Here is a 24,023-nt window from a genome sequence, read left to right as displayed (position 1 = left end):
CATACAAGCATCTATAATTCAGAAGTACTTGAGAGCACTTTAGAGCACCCTGAAAATCCAGAAAGTGTTTACATACATTTGATTCCCAAGGGGTACGCTCTGAGAAGGTGGTGACTGCCATACAAAATCTCTTATGCTTAACAAGCAGGTTCAGTTGGCAGTTAGGAAGGTATTCATTTAAAGACAGCTGGAATAAAGAGCAGGGATGTACTACTGAGGTTGTAAAACTGCATTTGGAAAATTGTGACCACTTTTACGCCCCTTATATAAGAAAGTTTGTGCTGGTGTTAAAGGTGGTCCACAGGATTTTTACAAGATAATTTTACGGATGAAGGGCTTATCATATGAGGAGCAGTTGAGGACTCTGAGTCTGTAGCTGATGCAGTTTAAAAGGTTGAAAGGGGATCTCATTGAAACTTACTGAACACTGAGAGGCCTAAATAGAGTGGACATGAAAGAGATGTTTCCACTAGTATGAGAGACTGGGGCCTAAGGGCACAGACTCAGATTGAAAGCAACACCCTTTAGGCCTGAGATGAAGAGGAATTTCTTCAGCTAGAGGGTGGTTAATCTATGGAATTCATGGCTACCAAGTCATTGAGTGTATTAAGACAGAGATTGATAGATTCTTTATTTGTAAGGAGTTAAAGGTTATAGAGAGAAGGCAGAAGAATGGGATTGAAAGAAATGTATCAACCACGCTCGAATGCAGAGCAGACTTGATAGGGAGATTGGCCTAATTCTGTCCTTTTTCTTTTATGGTCTTATTGATATTTGTTCCTTTTTTTCATACATTGTTTCTGTAAAACGCCCAGTCTCATTTAACATCTTTCAAAGTACAAGTGTAATTTTCAGTATGCAAACGTTTCAAAGGAAATCTTGAAACTTTGTAGGTGTATTCTAATCATCCAATTCTTTTATTATCACACACTCTGGAGCAGGTTGAACATGAATCTGGATCTTACGGTTCAGACATAGGGACACTACCACTGTATCACAAAAGATTTATATATTATTTTTCCTCTGTTTCATTAAGTCTGTTCAACATTCTGTGAATAAAACATCAGTTGGTGTTCTATAAAGATCATTTCAATGTTACTTTTCAGTCATGTGTTGAAAGGTGAGTTAATACAATCTTTCCAGGTTCCTCATCTGACTCAGCACCTCCTCAGAATGGGATGATTTATAGAATTTTATTCCCCAAAAATGGTTCAGGAGCAAATCTTAAAATGTAAGGATTCTCAGTTACAAACCCAACCTACTTCAAACTTGCCCAGTTTTGGTTTTAGTTTGGGTGTAGATGGAATGGGAAGCAAGGGATTGGTCTGTTCCTTGAAGCCAGCACACTTATCTTTTTTGCTGAGGCTGCGTTTTAGGTTTAAGCTAACTGGCTGAGTTTCCAAATCCTTGTGAACCCTATTCACTAAAAATGACTGTATCATGGAATAAGTTTTGAATTACTAGATTTGTTTAAAATTAATTCCATATAATGTCCTGAAGGGACTTGACTGGATTGGTATGAGAAGGATTGCACCTCTTGTGGGAGTATCTAGAAATAATGGTTATAATTTCAAAATTAGGGAGGATTATGAATTTTTTTTTCTGAGGCTTGTGAGTCTTTGGGATTCCCTTCCTCAAACATCAGTGGATGAAGAAAATATTTAAATATTTTTAATGCAAAGGTAGATTCTTGATTGCTTAAGGGACCTTCCTAAAGCAGTCCATTTTGTACAAGTACATCACAATACTGTTATGGAGAGACCTCCTGGATTTTGACCTAGTGACAGTCAGGAACAGAAATATTTCCAAGTCAGGGTACTGAATGCCTAAGAGAGGAACTTGCAGGTAGCAATGGTCCCATGTATCTGGTGCCCTTGCCCTTCTAGATGGAAGTGACTGTTGGTTTGGGAGGCGCTAACGAAAGAGCCTTGGGAAATTTCTGCACTGCATCTTGTTGCTAACCCAAGGCTGGGTGTTGTGCCAGTCCTGCTGCATTTGGACACAAACTGCTTCAGTATTGGAGGAAGTGTGACTGCTGCTCCTGAGTCTTGGTGGTGAAGAGTGTGAATGTTTGTGGGTGTGGTGCCAGTTAAGTGGGCTGCTTTGTCCTGTATGGTGCCAAGTTCCTTGAGTATGTTTGGAGCTGAATTCATCCCAACAAGTGGGGACCATTCCATCACATCCTTGACTTGAGCCTTGTAGATGGTGGGCACATTTTAGGGAGGCAAGGGATGAATTATCACTCCACGATTTGTAACCTCTCAACTGCTCTTATAGACAAAATATTATTGTTTTTACTGTAGACAGTTTAGTACATAGTCAATGACTTTGATGGTTGGGGATTCAGGGTTGACAATACCATTGAATGTTAGGAAGCAATGATTAAATTCTGTCTTGCTGGAGATGTTAATTGCCTGGCACTTACATACCATGAAAGTTATATACCACTAATGTTCCCTCTAAGCTGCATGGTTATACAAATTTTGCTCATGTTAACCTGTTTGCCAACTCATTGGCTTCCACTACCAGATATTGTTGCCATGTACATATCTCAGAGGCAATAGAAATAAAAATAGATTTAATGTTCTTTGTCAGCTGTCAACCCAAGACTGGATATTGTGTGGGTCCTGCTGCATTTGAACATGGATTGCTTCAGTATCGGGGAAGTTGTGAATGGTGTTGAACATAATGTAACTATCAGTAGACATCATCACTTCTGTCTTTATGGTGGATGGAAGGTCGTTGATGAAGCAATTGAAGATGGGTGGGCAAAGGGCACTATCCTGAGGGAAACTCTGCAGAGATGTCCTTGATCTAAGAGGACTAGCCTCCAACTGCTGCAATCTTTCTGTCAGGTATGACTCTAATCATCAAAGAGTTTCATTCCTGATTCCTAGTTTCACCAGAACTCCTTGATGCCACACTTTCTCAAATGCTGCCTTGGTGTAAAGGCAGTCACACTCACTTCAAATGTGGCGATCAGCTCTTCTGACCATGTTTGAACCTGGGTTGCAATGAGGTCAGGATCTGAGTGGTCCTGGCAGAACCCTAACCGGTGTCAATGAGAAGGTACCGCTATGTAAGTGCTACTAGGCAACGCTATTGATGAACCTTCCCATCACTTTACTGATGATTGAAAGTAGACTGATTGGGTGGCAATTTCTGGGTTGGATTTGTCCTGCTTTCTGTGTATTCAGGATAACCAGGCAAACTTCCACATTTCTGGTTAGATACTAGTGTTGTAGTTATACAACATTGCTGGTGGTACGACTAATTCTGGAGACAAATTATTGCTGGAAAACTGTTAAGGCTCATAATCTTTGCAGTATTCAGTACATTCAACCATTTCTTCATATCACGTGGAATGAATCAATTGGGTGAAAACTGACATCTGTGATGAGGGGGACTATTGGAGGCTGAGGTGAATCATCCACTTGACACTTCTGCCTGAAGATTATTTTAATACTTAAGCCTTTTCTTTTGCACTGACTTGGTGGATTCCCTCATCATTGAGGATTGCGATTTTGTAAAACTTCCTCCACTGAGTTGCTTAGTTATGGTTACCATTCATAGCTAGATATAGCAGAACTGCAGAGCTTAGATCAATCTATCACTATAAACTTGTGTTGTTTAGCAAGCAAGTGATCCTGTTTGGTAGCTTCACCAGGTTGGAATTTTTAGCATTGTGAGGTACTCCTGGCATGCCCTCTTGCACATTTCATTGAACCAGGGTTGATCCCAAGGTTTCATGGTAATGGTGGAATGGAGGGGCATATTAGGCCATGAGAACGTTGGTTGTGTTTGAATACAATTCTGCTACTGTTGTGGTGGCCTACACTATCTCATATACATCTAGTTTTGAGGTCCTTGGGAATGTTGCTGAACAAAGAGACCATGTAGTGCAGGTTCACATTTCCTTGAGAATAGAGTCGCAGGTAGACAGGTGCTTGGTCTGCCTGCCTTCATTGGCCAATACATTGAGTATAGACTTAGGTCATGTTGTGGCTGTACAGGACTTTGGTTAGAACACTGTTGCAATTCCGGTCTCCCTGCTATAGGAATGATGTTGAGAAACTTGAAAGTGTTCAGGAAAGATCTATAAAGATGTAGCCAGCATTGGAGGGTTGGAGCTATAGGGAGGAGTTGAATAGGCTGGGGCTGTTTTCCCTGGGCCATCAGAGGCTGAGGACTGACCTTTATAGAGGTTCAAAAAATCATGAGCATGAATAGTGTGAATAGACAAGGTGGGGGCGTCTAAAACTGAAAGCATAGGTTCAAGGTGAGAAGGGGAAAACTTAAAAGGGACCTAAGGGGCAACTTTTTCACTCAGAGGGTGGTATGTGTTTGAAATGAACTGCCAGAGGAAGTTGTGGAGGCTGGTACAATTACAACATTTGAATGTATCTGGATGGCTATATGAATAGGAAGGATTTAGAGGAATATGGGCCAAATGCTGGTAAATTTAGGATACCTGGTCATCATGAACAAGTTGGACTGAAGGATATGTTTCTGTGCTATCCATCTCTATGACTCTATTAGCTATTTTCCAACTGAAAAGAACCTTCCCTGAATCTAATGAGTTTGATAAATTGAAACCAATGTATGGCTTTCCCAACAGCTCCTCCTTTTAAGGCCTGCGTATGAAATCCATCCAGGGACTTGTCAAATTGCAATTCTAACAACTTACCTGGTGGTATTACCTTGGCAGTTGTAAATTTCTTGAGGTCCTCCCTCCCATACAATTTCTCATATACAGCTACTTCCCAGGAAATAACTTGTATCCTGTCTAAAGATGACTGACACAATATATCTGATCAGTTCATCTGTCATCTCTATATCCTCCATTATTAATTTTCCAGGCAGATTAGACTCAACTGTATTGTGGTAGGTCTGGAGTCACATGGAGGCCAGACCAGATAAGAATGTAAGATTTCCCTCCCTAAAGAAAATTAGTCAACCAGATGGATTTGTACAGCACTCAGCAGTTTTTTGAAGGGCACAATTAGACTTTTAATACCAGATTTTCAATTCAATTTCTACCATCTGTCATGGTGGGATATGTGCAACATCTCGCCCTTCATTATTTCTGCTTGCATTGAAAGGATATCACTGAGGTACTATTCGAAGGCAGTATACATGATTAGATTTTACTCTCTTTTTGCCAGCTTACATTCCCGCGTCACCTTGTATTTTCTGCAAACCTGGGAAAATGGCAGTTTGCAAGCCACAAAACAATAATGTGAAAAAATAGATCAATTGGTTGTATGCAGTAACAACAATCACTGTCAATGGATAGTTAACAGGAGGATTTTTTCCTGTCCTTAGCTACCCCAATTAGTCTCGTTGTAGTACCATTTGATCACCTTGCTGAGATCATCTAACTCAGGAGAGACTAATGAGGAGTTTTCATGTACCTGCCTGTTTGTACTTCTGGTGTTGATCGAGTTAAACCCCCACCAACATATACTCTTGAAACATTTCATGCACCAATGCACTTTGCAACATATCAAGCACAAATTTCTTGACTGGAATAGAAGTTATTCATTTCACAAGAGCAATGATTTAATAATAACAAATTTTCTTTGTACAGTTGTCCAATGCCTTTGTCCCTTTGTCTCATTATTCAATTTAACTACATCCGGTTATGTTTTAGAAATTGCATAATCAACACAAAAGGATCCTATTTCATATCAATTAAATATAATTCAATTAAAGTAAGTATTAAGTATTTATAATGTTCAATCTTCCAACTGCTGACAGTATCTAATTGGAGAAAGACGTGCAGACTATACCAATAAATTTGGAACAAAGTAGCTAAACCATTGTTTTGATGTTTTATACAACATAAAACTTTTAAAGCCAAGAAAGTAATCATTGCAATTATTAAGGAATATCAGCTGGCGTATGACTTATCTGACACACTTTATTAAAGTAATGATGTTAAAAAGAAGTGGAAGAACCCACGTTCATATAAATGATTGATCACTCTCGATTTTAGTACAGGGTCATAATGGCTGGTTACATTAAACCTGTTGATAGCTCCAAGGATGAAATTACTTGTTCTATCTGTCTGCAGATATTCACATACCCGATAACTCTTACTTGTAGCCATAGTTTCTGCCTGAGATGCATTCAAGATCACCTGAAGCACAAGACACCAGATGACAATTATATGTGTCCTGAATGTCATGTTGAATTTGCTGAAAAGCCAAGGCTGCTTAAAAATAGTAAACTGGCTGAAGATGTTGAAAAATTGTCGAAATGCCAGGAAAGGAGAACTGTCTGTGACTACTGCTTTGAGGAAGATGTACCGGCTGCAATGAGCTGTATCCAATGTGAAACTTTCTTCTGCGTAACGCATCTTCGCCCACACAGCGAGAAGCCATCGTTAAAAGATCATGTTTTGGTTGACCCGACAGAAGCAAGAACTTTGCGAAAGTGTGTAGAACACAAAGAAACTCTCAAGCTCTATTGCAAACAAGATCGTGCAAGTATTTGCAGTCTTTGTAGTATTATAGGGAAGCACAAGAAGCACTTGATCTTGACCACAGAAGAAGCAAAATGTGAAATCCAGGTGAAGATGAATTAACCTCAAATAATACCTATGGGTGATAGGTTTGAGCATCTATGTTGACATTAGATTATTCAAGCAGTATGTGAGATGTATTTTTTTTCTCAGTTTTTGCCTGAGAACCTAGGTCAGATGTTATAAGGCAGGATTATCTAATCATTTCCAGAAAGTAGGTTTGAAGCTGAGACTGGGAATGAAATGTAGGATAACCAGATCAGTTTTCTATTACCACAAGTGGGTATCTTGTCGAAGGCAGGATGTCGGTGGCAGCACTGATGTCTCGTCAGCAATCATGAAAGCAAGGCAGTAATTACCATTGGAAAGCAAATGAGGGGGTAACGGCTCTGCTGGGACTTGCTCGCAACTCCATGAAGACTGCCTGTGGTTGGTTCCTGCAGAGTTTCTCTTCAAAACTGCTGGGAGGTGGGGTAGGTGAGGTGGTGGTTGGGGGGGGGGGGGTTGTCTGTATTTTAATCAATCTATTATGACAAACCTCTGGAGCAGTGAAGCTTGAACTCAGATCTTTTGGCCCAGAAGCAACAACACTACTACAAGAGTCTCAATTTTTTTCTTTATGTATACTTCTGAGGGATCTTCATTTTGTGATGCCACCTTTGGGAATTTGTGATGATTTCATTGCTGCCTGAGCAGAGCTCTGCTATCAATAGCTATAGGACCTTTGGATTGGTTGTGTCCAGGAAGAATGTGTGAGTGAATGGGGCTCATAGACTACTGAAGAACAGGGCCTTCATTTGTCCTCAATGTAAGGATATTTTCAAAGGTTGTAGGACTTTTCTTAAGCTGTCAGATATTTTGACTTTAATAATGAATGGAATTGCTGGTTTAAGCAAAATGCAAACTGAGGTCAGAACCAAGTTTCCACTGTGACATCAAGTTGGTAGCAAAAATACAAATGAATTGTCACAAGAGTTCTCTCCATGGTTCCTGAGAAAATTTGCTTCTGTGAATGCTGTAGGGAGGAAAAAGAGACATTGATGTTGACTTAAGATTTCTAGGGATATCATGAAATGGAAGTGACTCATTTCACATTTAGTAGATAAAAGTAAACATTTTCCATGGAAATAGGAATAAGCAACCTTTAAATCTTACTTTTCTCTCGTGACCGAAGGAAATCCATTTTCTGGAGCATTGGAAGATATCACCAGTGAGCCCTGAATACTTTTAGATTGGAGGGTCTGATGTGGGAAAGCTGTATATAATAGAAACCAGAAAGGAAAATACTGTCTCCTTCTCTGGAGGTGATATGAAGGTTATTAATAGTGAATCATGCTCATGTCCTGACCCACAAAACTCACATTCTATCAGAGGTCTAGGCCCAAAACGCCAGCTTTTGTGGTCCTGAGATACTGCTTGGCCTGCTGTGTTCATCCAGCTCCGCACTTTGTTATCTCGGATTCTCCAGCATCTGTAGTTCCCATTATCTCTGATCACATTCTATCAGGTTTGGACAGAAGCAATGTCACTACCAATACTAACCAAAGCAGGGGGAGGAAGTTTTGATCAATTGTTTGTAAAGTTGACTTAAATTCATATTTATTGTAAATCACAGTATTTAAAATGTCCCAATTTTCTGGACCCAAAGATCATGATTTTGTAGATCCATGGCATATAAGTTGACTGTTTTCAGTTATGAAATATGGGAATTTTTCATCACGTCAGTTCATGCTCCACCTTATAACTGAGTGTAAGAGTTTAAAGAGCCAATATTGTTTGTGTTGTGAATTTGCATGGGCATTTAAGAGCTGCCCATTGTTTATACTCAATGCATAAAATGAATCCCATTTTGGAGGGATATTTGAGGCTTCAAAGGTTGACTTAAAAGAACATAGAAAATCAGAGCAGGATCAGGCCTTTAGAACCCTCAAGCATGCCCTACCGTTCAACTAGATCATGGCTGATTTTCTACCTCAATGCCACTTTCCTGCACAATTCCCATGTTCCTTGATGCCATTAATATCTAGAAATTTACTAATTTCTGTATTGAATATACTTGATAACCGAGTCTCCAAGACCTGTGAGGTAGAGATTCCCAAAAGATTTGTTACCCTTGATTGAACAAATTTCTTGGCATCTCAACCTGAAATGGCCTGCCCTTTATTCTGAGACATTGTCCCTGATTATAGACATTCCTGGTCTACCCTGGCGAGGCCTGAAAGAATTATATATGTTTCAATACAATCACTTCTCATGCTTATAAACTCCAGTGAATACATCATCGGTCTCCTCATAGGACAATCTGTCATCCCAAGAATCAGAGAGATGAATCCTTGTTGCTCTTCCTCTATGCTAAATTCTCTTCAAGGAAAGGCGGACAAAATTGTGCAGAGTACTCCCAGTTGTGACCTCACCAACATTTGAAACAATTGAAATAAAACGTCATTATTATTCTACTCTAGTCCTCTAGCAATGAAGGCCAAATATCATTTGTCTTCTTAATTGCTTATAGCACCTTCATGTTATGCACCACTGCCTTGGTAAATTTGCTTTTAAAGTCAGAAAGACCAGTCTTTTAAACCTTATAATTATCCCAAAATTTTGATATCAAGATAGCTGTGAAGTAATTTCTTTTTGTTTATTCATTCGTGCATGTAGGCATCACTAGTATGAATTGATCATCCCCAGTTGTCTTTAGCTGGCTTAGAAAGCCATTTTCAAGGACAGCTAAGAGTCAACCACATTATTATAGCCTGTAGTCACATATTGGTCAGTTCAGGTAAGAGTGCCAGAAATTCTTTACCATGACGCATACATGAACCAAATCAGTCTTACAACATGCTAAGAGTTACTTGGTCACCATAACTGATACTAGCTTTTTATTCTAGATATACGTAATTGACTGGTGTTTTCCTGGAGAGCAGTTGGATTTTAAAAAAATATTAAAGAAGTAATTATCTCAGGATTTAAAGTCCTGCACATGCATTTTCTGAACTGGCTGGAACTCACCTAGTTAACCAAATTCCTAATTGCTCATTTGTCATGAGGCAGCAGGTTATCAAGCGGTACCTAATGGTAGGTCGCATAAGTATTTGCAAAACTCCAATTAAAATAATAAAACATTTTTGTTGGTCAGGAATATATAGAGATGTGGTGACGTTAGCTTGTGGGGGAAGAAGGTAAATTCATGATGGACAATGATATCACTGAACTGAGTCCAAGTAGCTGGAGCTCATATATTGTCATTGCATCAAAAACCGCAACTGGGAGTACTCTGCACAAAAAATATTAAGTATTAATTATTATAGAGTCAATGTTTTAACAAAGGTGAAGTGATGTTCAATTCCATGATTAGAGGTTTGTAATATAAGCATTAGACAGGCATAGCTGGTTGCAGAATTAACTTCTTAAAAGGAAATTGGCAAGCTTCATTGACTGAAACAGCCAAAGAAAAATCAGCCTTTGTAAACACCAACTGGGTGTTATCAATGTAAAGTCACACCATTTGAAATGAAAAATGCACCAGCAACCATTTAATGATTAACCAACAAAGTTATGCAAATGTGTTCTACATATTGACAATGAGTTTGCTGAGCTAAGCTTTGAAAGAACATTTAGAACACGAGCAAATTTTAACTGGTTACTAACGTGAATTTGGTCATGAACCTTATTAACAGTGAATTTGCCAAAGCGACTTATTTGGACCAAACTATAGGATGAAGTTAAGTAGTGCCCCAAGAAGCAAAACATCAGGGCTATTTTGGATCTTTCTTGCAGTTCAATTTGAATTTCAGCACTTTAGTGTTTCCTTTGACAAGCATGTTAAAGAAAATCATGAAATTTAAATGGACAAAAGAATGTCAGAGTGCCTTTGACAACTTTAAAGCTGTATTTATTGCTGCATGCGTCTATCAGCCCCAAAACATGATAAGCCATTTGAACTGACTGTTGATCTCAATGACATTGATGTGGCTAGAGATAATGGGAACTGCACATGCTGGAGAATCCAAGATAACAAAGTGTGGAGCTGGATGAACACAGCAGGCCAAGCAGCAACTTAGGAGCACAAAAGCTGACGTTTTGGGCCTAGACCCTTCATCAGAAAAGGGTCCTCTCTGATGAAGGGTGTAGGCCCGAAACATCAGCTTTTGTGCTCCTAAGTTGCTGCTGGGCCTGCTGTGTTCATCCAGCTCCACACTTTGTTATCTTGACATTGATGTGGCTGCAGGTTTATTACAGGAAAACAAGATGTGAATCGAATGACCAGTTAATCTTTTTCATGCAAATTAACGGTGTATCAACATAAATACTTAACCGTGGAGAAAGAAACACTAAGCCTGATTTTGGCTCTGCCACAATGAAACCTCTGAAGTCTACAAATCCAACATCCTGCTGAGAATCATTAATGCGGATCATAATCCTCGAACCTCCACGGAATGTTTCAATACAGCAAACTTTGTTTTAATTGGCACCTTAATCAACTGGCACTCTTGATAAACAAGCAGAAATTGTATACTTCAAATACAGCAGTTGACCATGCTATCTGTGTGTTTATACTGTAACCAAAATGTAACAGTGATATGTATACCCTCCATGCATTATGTTTCTCTTACTTACTGTGTGTTTTTACACTGATTTTTAAGAGGTGCGTTGGTGTTCTTGGGAAGTATTTTTGAGGCATGTTTGGGTCTCGAAGTTTTGCTTGTTGAGAGTTCACTACTCTTATGGGTACTTTATGATTATCCAGAATATTTGATCCACTGGAACACTCCTGGTATCATAGATGCTAGTTAATCAAAAGTTTGCTGAATAAAAACATGAGACTTTTATTGGAGTTTAATACTATAGTTGAATAAAATGAAGATAATTCCCATCACAGGAGAAAGACAATGTTACATTGGATGCTTTGTCAAGAGCAAATTTGGAAGAAAATGATTGTTGTGATCAAATGGACTTGTGTAGAATTTCATCAACTTCATTTAACAATTGTTTTTCCATATCTGTTGAGGTCCTTACCCAACAAAAATCTATCGACTTCGTCTTGAAAGTTTTAACTTAAACAGCATCCATAGCTTTTGACGGAATGAATTCCTGTTTTCTACATCTTTTATATGCAAATGTTCTTTCTAATTGAGCTAGCATCAAATTTTAACTTATGGTCTTGTCTGTGCTTTGGTCACTTCCAGCTTCTACATAAATGAATTTTTACCCGAGTATTATACTTGTGAGCCAAAAAAAATGGTCAGAGGTAACTTGCAATTCAATGCAATTTTATCAGCAACGTACATTAAAGATGTGAAAGCAACCATATGGCTTGATATTATTTATAATCTTTCAAAATTCCCAATTTTTACATTCTACCAATTGCAATGTTAGATCTTGGCTACAATCCTTATGTAAACTACTACTGGTTGCCAGACTAGGACCAGGTACTTGGTCAACTTGGTCAGGTTGTGTAGCCAACTCTGATGAACTTGATAAAGATTGGTCTCGCATGTGGTTGTCTTCTCTCTCTTTCTTTCCGAGTAGTCAAGCTCTGCTTCTGGGCCAAGCCAAGCCTTTACTGAGGGAACGGACGCCGGGTGTGTTTCTTTATCCCACCCTGATGCATCCGTGCAAAATGTTCTCTGGCCCTCAGCCAATCAATCTTCCAGATCAAGGTCAAAGCATCCAGTGGAATCCTTGATGTCATATATAAAAGACATGAGGGTTGTCTTCGACAGCCATCCCTGTACGTGGCAAGGGCTTGCCCCATTGTCCATACATGGCCTGTGGCAGGAATCTGGGCTCTGGTAAGTCTGCTCCTCATACTCCAATACAGAAGCCAGCCTTGTTTTCCAGGGCAGGTCATGGGTTTGTGTTTGCCTGCCTTTGTCTTGATCTTTGTTTGTGACCTGTCCTGAAAGTTCCATTGGTCTGGCTGCTCAAAGATGCCCATTCTGCTTTTAAGCCTCGTGGTTCAGATCCTGGGCTAATTGGCCACAGTTTCACTAATGCTACTTAGCATGTTGAAGAAAATTTTGTCATTATCCAACAAAATGTCTGGAAAAGAAGATAGTCTTTGTGGTTGAAGTAACTCCGGCAGAGACTGCTATCCTGTTACCAAGTCACCCTTTATTTACATGTGCATAATACTTGACACTGGTCTGGCTTCCTGAGAACTGGCTCTCAGAGTGAACAGAACCTCTGACATCCTGTTTGTATCTGTCAGTCAGGGCTCCCTCATTGGACCAGGTTAACAGCCTTAATCAGAGAACTCACAGTCTATGAGGTGCACCTGACTGACCTCATTATAACCACGGCATCCTTCCTCCGCTATGTCCGGCGATGTATGGTTGTTCCTTCCCTTGTAGCCTCTCATGAGGTGTTTACACGCTGGGCCCAGTTCTTGGATATGGGTGATGTGTACTGGACCATAGCCCATCTCTCGCGCCTGGAGCATCTCAGAAGAAATTCATACTCCTCTTCAGGCAATAAAAGCAATGGGGCTGCAACATCCACCGTATCCATCTCAGAACCTGTGGTTTCTTTGATGGAGGAGGAGAACTTGAGTGTTCTGACAGCCTTTCTGGTTGTTTTGAGGGGCCGGGAATGTTTTGCTTCTGTCTGGTGTGTGAAGATGCAGCTTTCATGTGGTCCATATCCTTGTTCATGACAGCCACACCTACCTGAAGTTTAGGCGTCATGGGACATGACCTTGTGTCGAGCATGCCTCCTAGCTATGTAGGGTCATTTTTGTGGTTTAGTACCAAACTTCATCCCTTGAAGTAAACTGTCTCTCTTGTTTAGGCGAGTTTTGCAGCTGGCGTTGACATTCCTGATGCTGCTTTGCCTTTCCCCCAACAGGCCCAAGAAGGTCAGATTTAACTTGGTGTGGAGTTCTTCCTTTTAGCAACTCTGCTGGAGCTATCCCCATAGTTGCTGAGGGGTGGTCCTATAATTAAATAAGAACCAGGACAGTTTGGACTGCTCATTCTGCCAGATCTTTGGATGATTGATGGTGTGGAGCTGTCCTTATCAGCTAAATGCCATTCGGCTTCAGGAAATACTCAAATTCCCTGCTGGTAAATGATGGCCCATCGTCTGTGACCACTGCTTCTGGGGGATAGCAAAAAGTGCTTGTAGCTTTTCTTTCACCATCCCCATGTTTGATGAGTTAACTCTATGTCTGCCCACATGCTTTGAGTGGGTGTCCACAATGACTAAGAACGTTGAGCCCTTGAAAGGGCTGGCTTGTTAACATGTATCTGAGCGGAGGGTTTACCTGGCCGTTCATATGAAAGGGGGTGGGGGTGGTGAGGCAGAACACTGGCAGTAATTTTTGTCCTTTTTGATACTCTGGGCACTGCCCCACCAACATGGCTATGTCCGCTTCCAAACCTGGCCACCAGACATAACTTGTCACCAACATCATCATCTTTTTGTATGGCCCTGGTGAAGTTCAACCTATGTCTGGCAGCAACGTTACTTGGGACAATCACTCTTGCTCCTCTTAATAAAATTCTGTACTCTACGGTGACCATTTAACCCAATGGTTATTTTGATTGGTTGTGATTTGGATGTTGCTAAACAATTTAACTGTTCCAAGTCAGACGTAGGTGGGCTTTCCAGGGTATGCACTCTCTGGGATACCAGCTCATGATTTCTGTTCCTGAATTCAGGTCTAGTCGTACTCTTTTGCTCACAAGTCTGAGTACTGACAGAAACTACAATGGCCTGCTGGCCGGGATTCTGAAGGAAATGTTAACTATTTGTCTGAGGTTTGGCCTTGTTTTGGGGTTTTGCTGTGTGCTGATCAAAAGTCCCTCCTAATAACCAACCTGGCTGCAGGTCCGCAAGCTGTCAGGTGAACTATTCATTGCTTTTCATCTGCCTCAATGCCATTTGCCCAGAAAAAAATCCAACTCTCAGAATTACTCTTTGCTTTTCGTCTGTCACAATGTCATTTGCCTGGAAAAAATTGTGCATTTTTTCCACATGGGCCCAGTCTTTGACTGCAACATCAAATGAGTCTGGCTTCCCAAATAACAGCAATATGCCAAAAATGTTTACCCCAATTCAAAGTTGTCTGCTGTGAGCGAATTTCTTCAGGACAGTTTGTTTTCTTTCGTCACCACTGAAGCAACTCCACAGAGGGTGGTACCCCGTCACTAAGTCGCCCTTTATTTACACATGCATAGTACTTTGGCACCCTCAGAGCCACCTCCCAGAGTGATCAAGATGTTTAACATTCTTGTTTACATCTATTAGCCAGCGCTCCTTGAATGCATCAGCTTAGCAACCCCAATCAGGGAACTTATATTCTATGACATGAACAAGGCTGACCCTCATTACAATCACTACAGTAGTTTTGTATATTTTTACATGCTAATACATAAAAGCACAGCAGCTGGTGCAAATAAAGTATTTATCACTGTTATATCCAAATCTATTCATACTTTTTAATATTCTTTCATATTCACATAGCTAATGATCATAAATCTGTTACAACTAAATGGTTACTAACTGACATAAATCACTCCGACTAATAATTAACCTCTACCATTATACGTTTTATTTCAAAACAATTTCTCAATAGCTACCAGCGTCATGCTTTGCTGCAGAAATCCCCAAGGGCATAAGGTCTTTACAGCTTGCTGTAAGTATTTGCCCACATTAGTTGCCAGGGTGACTGTTGAAACTAATCTTTTGAATCAATGGAATGAATTTTGACTTTGGGTGATCATGTAAACTATGCCAAACAAATTGAGTTGCCCCTTTTTACTTCTAATTTTTCAGGTCTTAATTTCTGAAAATTCTAATTTATACTTGGGGCAAGTAGTGAACGTGCAAGTTGCAAGCCAGGTGTAAAAAAACTGGCATAGTAGCCTGGACTAAATCCCAGACTCTTTTACACACAGGCTCACTAACTCAACAGCTTGGAATTGCCATTGATAAGAAACTTTGATAAATGAAGCAAAGAATTACCATGACTACAAGAGCAGGTCAGAGGCTGGAGAATCAGTAGAGGGTGACTCAGCATGTAACTGAGACAGAATCATAGAATCAGTACAATGCAGGTAGACATTTACTATGGATAATCCATTTAGCTTGCATATCCCTGGACACTACGGATAATTTAACATGGTAATTGACCTAAGCTGCACATCTTTGGACCAAAGAAGGAAAACAAGCACCCGGGGAAAACCCATGCAGACACAGAGAATGTGCAAACTCCACACAGACAGTGAAAGGATAGAATTGAACTTTGCCCCTGTTGCTGTAAGGCAGCAGTGCTAACCATTGTGCCAGCACACCATGCTAAGCCTATCCACCATATGCAAGATAGAAGTCAAGGGTGCAATAGATTACTCTCCACTTCCCTGCATGAATCCAACAACACTCAAATTTGGCACCACCTAGGACAAAGCAGCCTGCTTGATCAACATACTGTCTGTCACCTTAAATATTCACTTCCTCCATCACTGATGCACATTGGTGGCAGTACATACAATATACAAGATACACAGTTGCAACTTAACAAGCTTCCTTCAACAGCACTTTCTAAATCTGTGAGCTCCAATACCTAAAGGACTAGGGCAGAGGATGTATAGGAACACTAAACCCTGCAAATTCCCACCCAGCCACACATTATCCCGACTTGGAACAATATTGCTGCTCCTTCATTGTCACTGCGTCAACATCCTGGGATTCCCTTCTTTACATCATTGTTGTGGAGCAAACACCAGGTGGACTGCAGCAGTTCAAAAAGGTAGCTCATCATTGTATTCTCAAAGAAAATAGGAATGGGCAGTGAATACTAGCCTAACCAGGACACTGATGTTCTGTTAAAGAGTACGTCCAAAACCACTGTCAAGCCAATGTTTAGGATTTGGCCATGCAGGGCAGGAGTCTGTGGCCAAGGCATCTGGTTATATTTTTAAAAATAAATTACTAAATAATAGAAGTTTTGAGACTAGAGTAAATAACCTGACCAGCTTGCTTTGGATAGAAAACTGGATCCTAATGACCAACTGAGTTTCCTACTTCTGATAGAGTCACAATCACGTATATAACCCAGACTAGGTGTGATTTCTGACAATTTGTAAACTAAGAATTTATGTAAGCTTGTATATAGCCCTTCTTCTGGTTTTCAAGTGTTTCAATTTAAAAAATAACCAGCAGCATAGCGTAATGCTTTCAACAAGATCAGAAGTTAGTTCATTGCATACCTGTTGCTGAAAGTTACTTATGTAAAAAGTGGTTAAATTATTAACTAAATATGGATTTGAATGTTATGTATGCATGTAACCATTAGTTCATTCATTGTTATCAGGCCTAGTTTGTTTGAAGATCCCCATTCAAAAGTGAAGGGGGTTGAAACTTGAAGTCAGATTTAAAAAGGGAAATAAGGCAGGGCAATTGCTTCAAGTGTTGACTCATTTTGGGATTAGTGATCATAATTCTATTAGTTTTAAAATAGTTATGGAAAAGGATAAGCCTTCCATAAAAGTTAATGTTCTTAATTAGAAAAAGACAAATTTTAATAGTATGAGACGAGAATTTTCAAAAATTGATTTCAGTAGGCTGTTCGCAGGTAAAAGGATGACTGACAAGTGAGAGGCTTTCAAAAGCACGATAACAAGAGATCAGAGGCATTATGTTCCTGTTAGAGTAGGGTACAATGGATGAATAAAGATATTGAGATTCTAGTCAAAAATAAGAAAGAATTGTATAGTAGATATAGACAACTATAATCAAATGAATCTCTTGAAGAGTACAAAGAGTGTAGGGGCATTCTTAAGAGGGGGCAAAGAGGCGATATGAGATTACATTGTCAGATAAGGTTAAAGATAATCCAAAGAGATTCTACATATATATTAACAGCGAAAGAGCAACTACAGAGAGAATAGGGCCCTTTAAAAATCAATGAGGTCATCTATGTGTTGAACCTCGGAGATAGGAGAGATACTAAATGAATATTTTGTGTCAGTGTTTATTGTGGAGAAAGAAATGGAGGCTAGAGAACTCAGAGAGCTAAACATTGATGTTTTGAAAATAGATCACATTACAGACGTGGAAGTGCTGGAGATCTGAGAAAATTTAAAGGTAGATAAATCTCTGAGACCTGATCAAATGTATCCCAGGACATTGTGAGAAGTTCGGGAGGAAATTCCGCGGCACTCTCAGAAATATTTGTCTCATCTATAACCATGGGTGAGGTATTGGAGGACTGAAGGGTGGCTAATGCTGCGCCTTTACTTAAGAAAGGCTGTAAGGAGAAGCCTTGGAACTGTAGACCTGTGAACCTGACATCAGTAGTGGGTAAGTTGTTGGGGGTGATTCTGAAAGACAGGATTTACATGTATTTGGAGAAGCAAGGACTGATTAGGGATATTCAACATGGTTTTGTGCAAGGGAAATTGCGTCTCACAAACTTGATTGAGGTTTTTGAGGAAGTAAACATAGACTTTAGTAAAACCTTCGACAGGGCTCTGCATGGTAGACTGACTAGTAAAGTTAGGTCACATGACATTCAAAGAGAGTTTGTCAATTAGATACAAAATTGGCTTGATGGTAGGAGACAGAGGATGGTGCTGGAGGGTTGATTTTTGGGCTCGAGTCCTGTGACCAATGATGTTCCACAGGGATCCATTCTGGGTCCACTTTTGTTTGTCATTTATATAAATGATCTGGATGAGAACATAAGCGGCATGGTTAGTAAGCTTGTGGATCATACCAAAATTGGTAGTATAGTGGACAGTATTGGGTCAATGAGCTGAGGAGTGGCAGATGGAGTTTAATTTGGATAAATGCAAGGTATTGCATTTTGGTAATACAAACAAGGACAGGACTTATACAATTAAAGGTAAAGCCCTGGATAGTGTTACAGACCACAGAGAACTAAAGGTTCAAGGACATAAATCTTTGAAATTTGCGTCATAGTTTGACAGGATGGTTGTGAAAGCATTCAGTATACTTGCCTTCATTGCTCAGACCTTTGAGTGTAAGAGTTGGGACATCATGTTTAGGTTGTACTGGAAGTTGATGAGGCCTCTTTTGGGTACTTTGTGCTGTTCTGAATGCCGTGCATAGCAGGATATTATTAAACTGGAGAGGGTTTTGAAGAGACTTACAAGGATGTTGCCGGGGATGGAGGATTTGAGTTAGAAAAATGTGCTGGGTAGGCTGGGACCTTTTTCACTGGAGAGTAGGAGATTGAAGGGTGATCTTACAAGGGTTTATAAAATCATGACAGACAAAGATAAAGTGGATAGCTAAAGTCTTTTCCCTAAAGTGGGAGAGTTCAAAACTAGGGGCCATATTTTTAAGGTGAGAGGAGAAAGTTTTAAAAAGTATATAAGATCAACATTTTTACACATCGAGCGGTTTGTGTGTGGAATGAATTGCCAGAGAAAATGGTGGATGCGGGTACGGCTGCAACATTTAAAAGACATTTGGATAAGTACATGAATAGGAAAGTTTTGGAGGTATAAGGGCCAAATGTGGACAATTGGGCCTAGTTTTGTTTGGGGGCATGGTTGGTGTGAACTAATTGGACCAGTCTGTTTCCGTGCTGTATGACCCAATGACTCTATGGCTGTAGTACCTGTGGTGCCTTTTGTTGTTGAATTGTTGAATGTTACTCCCAAAATTGCACTGAGCATGCTCGGTCCTGGGAGAAATGATGATGCCATTGTTTTAATTTTATGGCATTGCAGGTGGCTTTGGTAGCCTGGTTCAGCATAATCGCAGTTGTTCAGGTGATTCTCCTAAGATTTCTGTACCAAATTGGTGTTCATAGCCAGACTTCTTCAGTGATTGAAAACTTAAACACAGATTTTTTCCAAATTATCCAATTATGTTTCCATATTAAATATTGAGGGAACTCAGCTCTGGAGCATAGACTTCACCAATGTAATTGACTGAAACTAACTTGCATTATTTTTAGAGGTTGCAGATTAAAAACAGAGATAAGAAGAAATTACCTCTCTCAAAGGGTTGTGAATTGAGAAACTCACTCCCTCAGAGTACAGTAGATGCCTAAACATTGAGTAAACTTAAGGAGGAGATGGAGTTTGAACTCGTAATGAATTGCAGAGTTTGAGAGCAGGTGGGAAATTGAAATTAAGGACAAGGTGAGATCAGCCGTGATTGTATTGAATGGCAGAGCAGGTTCAGAGGGTTAACTTAGTTCTTAACTTCTTATGTTATGTAACTAACTTTTTAGTTGTAACAGCCATTAGTTTGGATGGCTCTCATTCAGTCAAGTTTTTGGGGAGATAGTAAAATCTATCCATACCTCCAAAGTGGCCAATGGCAATGAGTTTTTGTTTATTCGTGGAAACGTCCAAAAGGTTCTTTGTGATTCTGCTAGAAATAATCTGCTTGAAACAAGCCTGGTTCCAAATCCAGCTGAATCCATAAGGGTAATTCTGTCATTTCTGGGATCCATTTTGTAAGACTTCCTGTCTCTATTTTAAAAGTAGAGTAGCTGATTTTACAAAATATATTATATTTTAACTGTATGTTACTATGAATTTTATAGTAGTTGATTGTGGCAATAAAATATCAAGACTCACAATGCTGCGGATGTAATCAGCTTTGGGCTTAATTTAGGTCAGTGCCATGATTACAGTTTTGATCAAATTGTAAAATTCAAAATTAACAGGAACAGATCTGAATAACTCAAATAAATCTCTGCTTACTTTCCTGGTGATTTGCAGAACAATTAGATTAGCCATATGAATAATAGTCACATTGGTGATTAGACAGATACTTCAAAATAATACCATAGAAAATTAATTTGGTATCTTCCTCACTGCCTTGCCCGCATTAGCTAAGCTTTGATCCATTTTGTTTTACAACTGCTTACAATTGTTTCAGGGGTTGAAATAAAGCGGTTTAAAATCACTTAAAAAGATTCATCTTCCTTCTGATTCCAGATAGTTTGGAGTTATTGGTTTTCATTTTTTCTCTTACTTTATTCCCTTAATGGATGTATCATTCCTGCAATTGGTTTGGTGTGTGAAACCTTCTCAGGAAGCTTGCTAGCACCAGTTTTAGAGTCAGCTATACGCAGTAAGCAAGATGGTTTAGAAAGTTGCTATTTGCTTTTCTCTAATGTGTTGACGAAAGACTCATTAAAGCCTTTACATTAATTGATCTCTCCTTAAGTTGCCTTCCCTCCTCCACATTCTGAGTTTTGAAGACTCTTTATCACAATTAAGACTTAGAAAAAATGCGAACCGAGCACTGAAAACCCTTCTTCATCAGTATGGTTGACTAACATGACAGTTCCCCTGGGCATAATGAGAACTTAGATAACTTGCTACAGGATGTGGTTGTTATAAGAGCTAAAAGAACCAGGTTTGAGCAACTGCATGAATGTTTTTTTCAAAATTTCTTCCTTGACTGGGCACTTCATAAAGCATTACCATGAAGCAATTTGCCCTATGATGAGACACAAAATAATACTTCGCAGGACTTGTATAAATAATAGGTTACCGCTGAGTACATTAATTAATTCCTTTTTTTGTCTTATTAGTTATCTTTCACAGAAAAATTGAAGGAGCTTAATGAGAAGCGGACCAAAACAGAAGAAGCTGTTAAACGGCTTCGAGAACTGAATTCCCATGTATTAGTAAGTCTTATCTTAAAAGCTAATTATATGGTTAAAGAAAAGAATGCTTTTGTGTAAAGAGTACAGTTAAATGTATAAATGAGACGGCAGTGTAGAAATTTACAGTGATGAATAAGATGTGGCAAAAGCTGTGTGCCATTTGAAAAACTTGGTATAATAATTGGCTCTAATCTTTAGCTGATAATGATAATGAGGTTTATTTGTTATCAACTTTTGAATGAACATAAGAACTAGGAGCAAGAGAAGGCCATGTGGCCTGTTAAGCCTGCTCTGGCATCCATATTATCATAGCTGATCTTCGGCTTCAACCCCACTTTCCTAGCTGCTCCCCATTTCCCTTGAAGTCTTCAGAGAATAAATGTCTATCTATCCTGATTAAATATATTCAATGTTTATTCACAAACATCTGGGTTTGAGAATTCCAAAGATTTACAACTATTTGAGTGAAGAAATTTAACTTGGGCTCAGTCCAAGGTGATTGGAACCTGATCCAGAAACTATCGCCTTGCTCTGGAATTCCTAGCCAGGATATTATCTACTCTATCAAGCCCCTTCATCATCTTGAACATTTAGATGTCATCATCTCTCATTCCTGTAGATTCCAGAGAATATAGACCCAATTTATCCTACTTGAACCATAGGGACAATTCTCTCATCCCCAGGGGCCAAACTAGCAAACTTTAGCTACACTGTCTTCAGAGGAAGATGCAGGAACCATTGTAATAAAGCTTCTTCATCCTTGTATGGATCCCCTTATACCTGCATGCTGACTGTGTTTATTATATGAATGCACGAGGAACGCCTTCTGAACTTCAACAAATAAATTTCACACCTTTTAAAAATATTTCACTTTTTGTGACCAATCTCTCACTTCCTTACATCATATAATCCAGCAGCAACCTGTTGTCCACTCGCTTAATCCATTTATAAATCTTTGCAGCTTCTTTGTGTTCACCTCAAAGCTTATAATCTCACCTAAATCTGTATTGTGAGCAAACCTGGATAGAATATTCTCTGTCTTTTTAACAAATTCATTAGTATACTGTAGATCGTAACTAACTCAAGCTCCAACACTAACAATTGTAGCATTCAGTTCTCATAGTCTGCCAACTTGTGAAATCTCCACTTTTCCCCACTCTCTGTTTCCTGAATTTTAACTAACTCTCTATCCATTCTAATCCATGACCCACAATTGCATCAACCCTTTTGTGTATTAGGTACTTCTGTGATATCTTTTGTGTGGGACCTTAGGAAACACAAAGGATCAGAGTGAACCTGGTGTACATGTATATAGATCCTTGAGTACAGCAGGTAGATAATGTGGTTAAGAAGGCAGATGGGATACTTTCTTATATTAGTCAAGGCATTGAATACAAAAAGAAGGAGTTATGATGCAACTGTTTATCATGACTGTTCAGCTACAACTGGAGTATTGTGTGCAGCTTGTTTGCCACATTGTAGGAAGGATGTGATTGTTGTAGACAGGGTGCAGAAAAGATGAGCCAGGATGAATGCGTAGGCTGAAATGTTTCAGCTATGAAGAGAATCTAAACAGGCCAGGGTAATGGGAACTGCAGATGCTGGAGAATCCAAGATAACAAAGTGTGAGGCTGGATGAACACAGCAGACCAAGCAGCATCTCAGGAGCACAAAAGCTTGTGCTCCTGAGATGCTGGTTGGCCTGCTGTGTTCATCCAGCTTCATACTTTGTTATCTAGACAGGCTGGTGTTGTTTTCCTTACAGCAGGGTAGGCATCTGATTGAAACATACAAGATTCTGAGGGGCATAACCAGGTTGACAATGAAGAAACATCTCCCCGTAGTAGCGGGGGCAATAACGAGGGGGCACAGTTCTAAGGTACAGAACATGAGGTTTAGTGGGCATTTTACAGAAAAAAAAAATTTCACTCAGAGGGTTGCGAATGCATGGCTAAAAGGTGGTAGAGGCAGAACACCCTCAAGGCATTTAAGAACTGTTTAGGTGAACACCTGAAACACCATAGCATACAGGGCTATGGGCCATGGCTTGAAAATGGGATTAGATGCACGTTTAATGACCCATTTAGACATGATGGGCTGAAGGGTTCCTTTCAATGCTGTAAAAACTCTAAAATGTATCAAATGCCTTTGGAAATCTAAACATACAGCATTCATTAGTTGCCCTATAAGTGTTCTACTGGTTACGCTATCAGAAAGCTCTAACAATCAAATAGATTTCTATGTTGTAAAACCATGTTGACCTGTCCCAACCATACTGTGCACTTCTAAGTGCATTGTTAAGATTTGCTTAATAATCATTACTTTGTCAATTATTGGTATCAGGTTAACTGTCTTGCTGTTTCTTGATTTCCCCCTTCCTCCTTTTTTGAATACTTCCAATCTGCTGGGACTTTTATGGAATCTGGATAGAACTCTCTACCACTTAAGCTATCTCATTTAGAAACCTAGGTTAGGAACAGAGGGACACAGGAACAAAAGTAGGCTATTCAGCCTGTCCAGACTATTCTACCATACACTGCAATTATGGCTGATCTTACACTTCAATACCTTTTGCCTTTGATCCCCTTCTAGCTCTTTAAATAAGTGGTAATCAGAAAATTGTCATTATCCACTATAGGCATACGCAATGCCTGCAGCTTCCATAATCCTTTGGGATTCTCAATCTTCTGAGTTTAAAAAAAAATTCTCCTCATGTTACTAAGTGGCTTCGTTGTATTTTGAACCTGCATCCTTTGGTTCTGGACACCCAAACCAGGGGCAAAAAACCCTGCCTACATCAAGTGATTGTAGGAAGTGTCGATGTTGGAGTCTGAGATAACAAAGTGTGGAGCTGGAGGAATACAGTAGGCCAGGCAGCATCAGAGGAGCAGGAAG

The 24,023-nt window shown here is 39.6% G+C and overlaps 1 protein-coding gene across 1 annotated transcript in view; it reads left to right on the top strand.

Annotated features, from left to right (window-relative positions):
* Window positions 1-6,010: 6,010 nt before the first annotated feature.
* Window positions 6,011-24,023, top strand: part of LOC125453572 (E3 ubiquitin-protein ligase TRIM62-like) — an 81,513-nt gene continuing 63,500 nt past the window's right edge. The window contains exons 1-2 of the mRNA XM_048533338.2: window positions 6,011-6,574; window positions 21,054-21,149. Coding sequence (XP_048389295.2) covers window positions 6,011-6,574; window positions 21,054-21,149 — 660 coding nt within the window. The remainder of the gene's footprint in view (window positions 6,575-21,053; window positions 21,150-24,023) is intronic.

This window comes from Stegostoma tigrinum, chromosome 6 (genome assembly GCF_030684315.1).
Source record: "Stegostoma tigrinum isolate sSteTig4 chromosome 6, sSteTig4.hap1, whole genome shotgun sequence".
Classification (NCBI taxonomy): domain Eukaryota; kingdom Metazoa; phylum Chordata; class Chondrichthyes; order Orectolobiformes; family Stegostomatidae; genus Stegostoma; species Stegostoma tigrinum.
The sequence above is the reverse complement of the archived record's forward strand: the minus strand, read 5'-3'. Positions and strand labels throughout refer to the sequence as shown.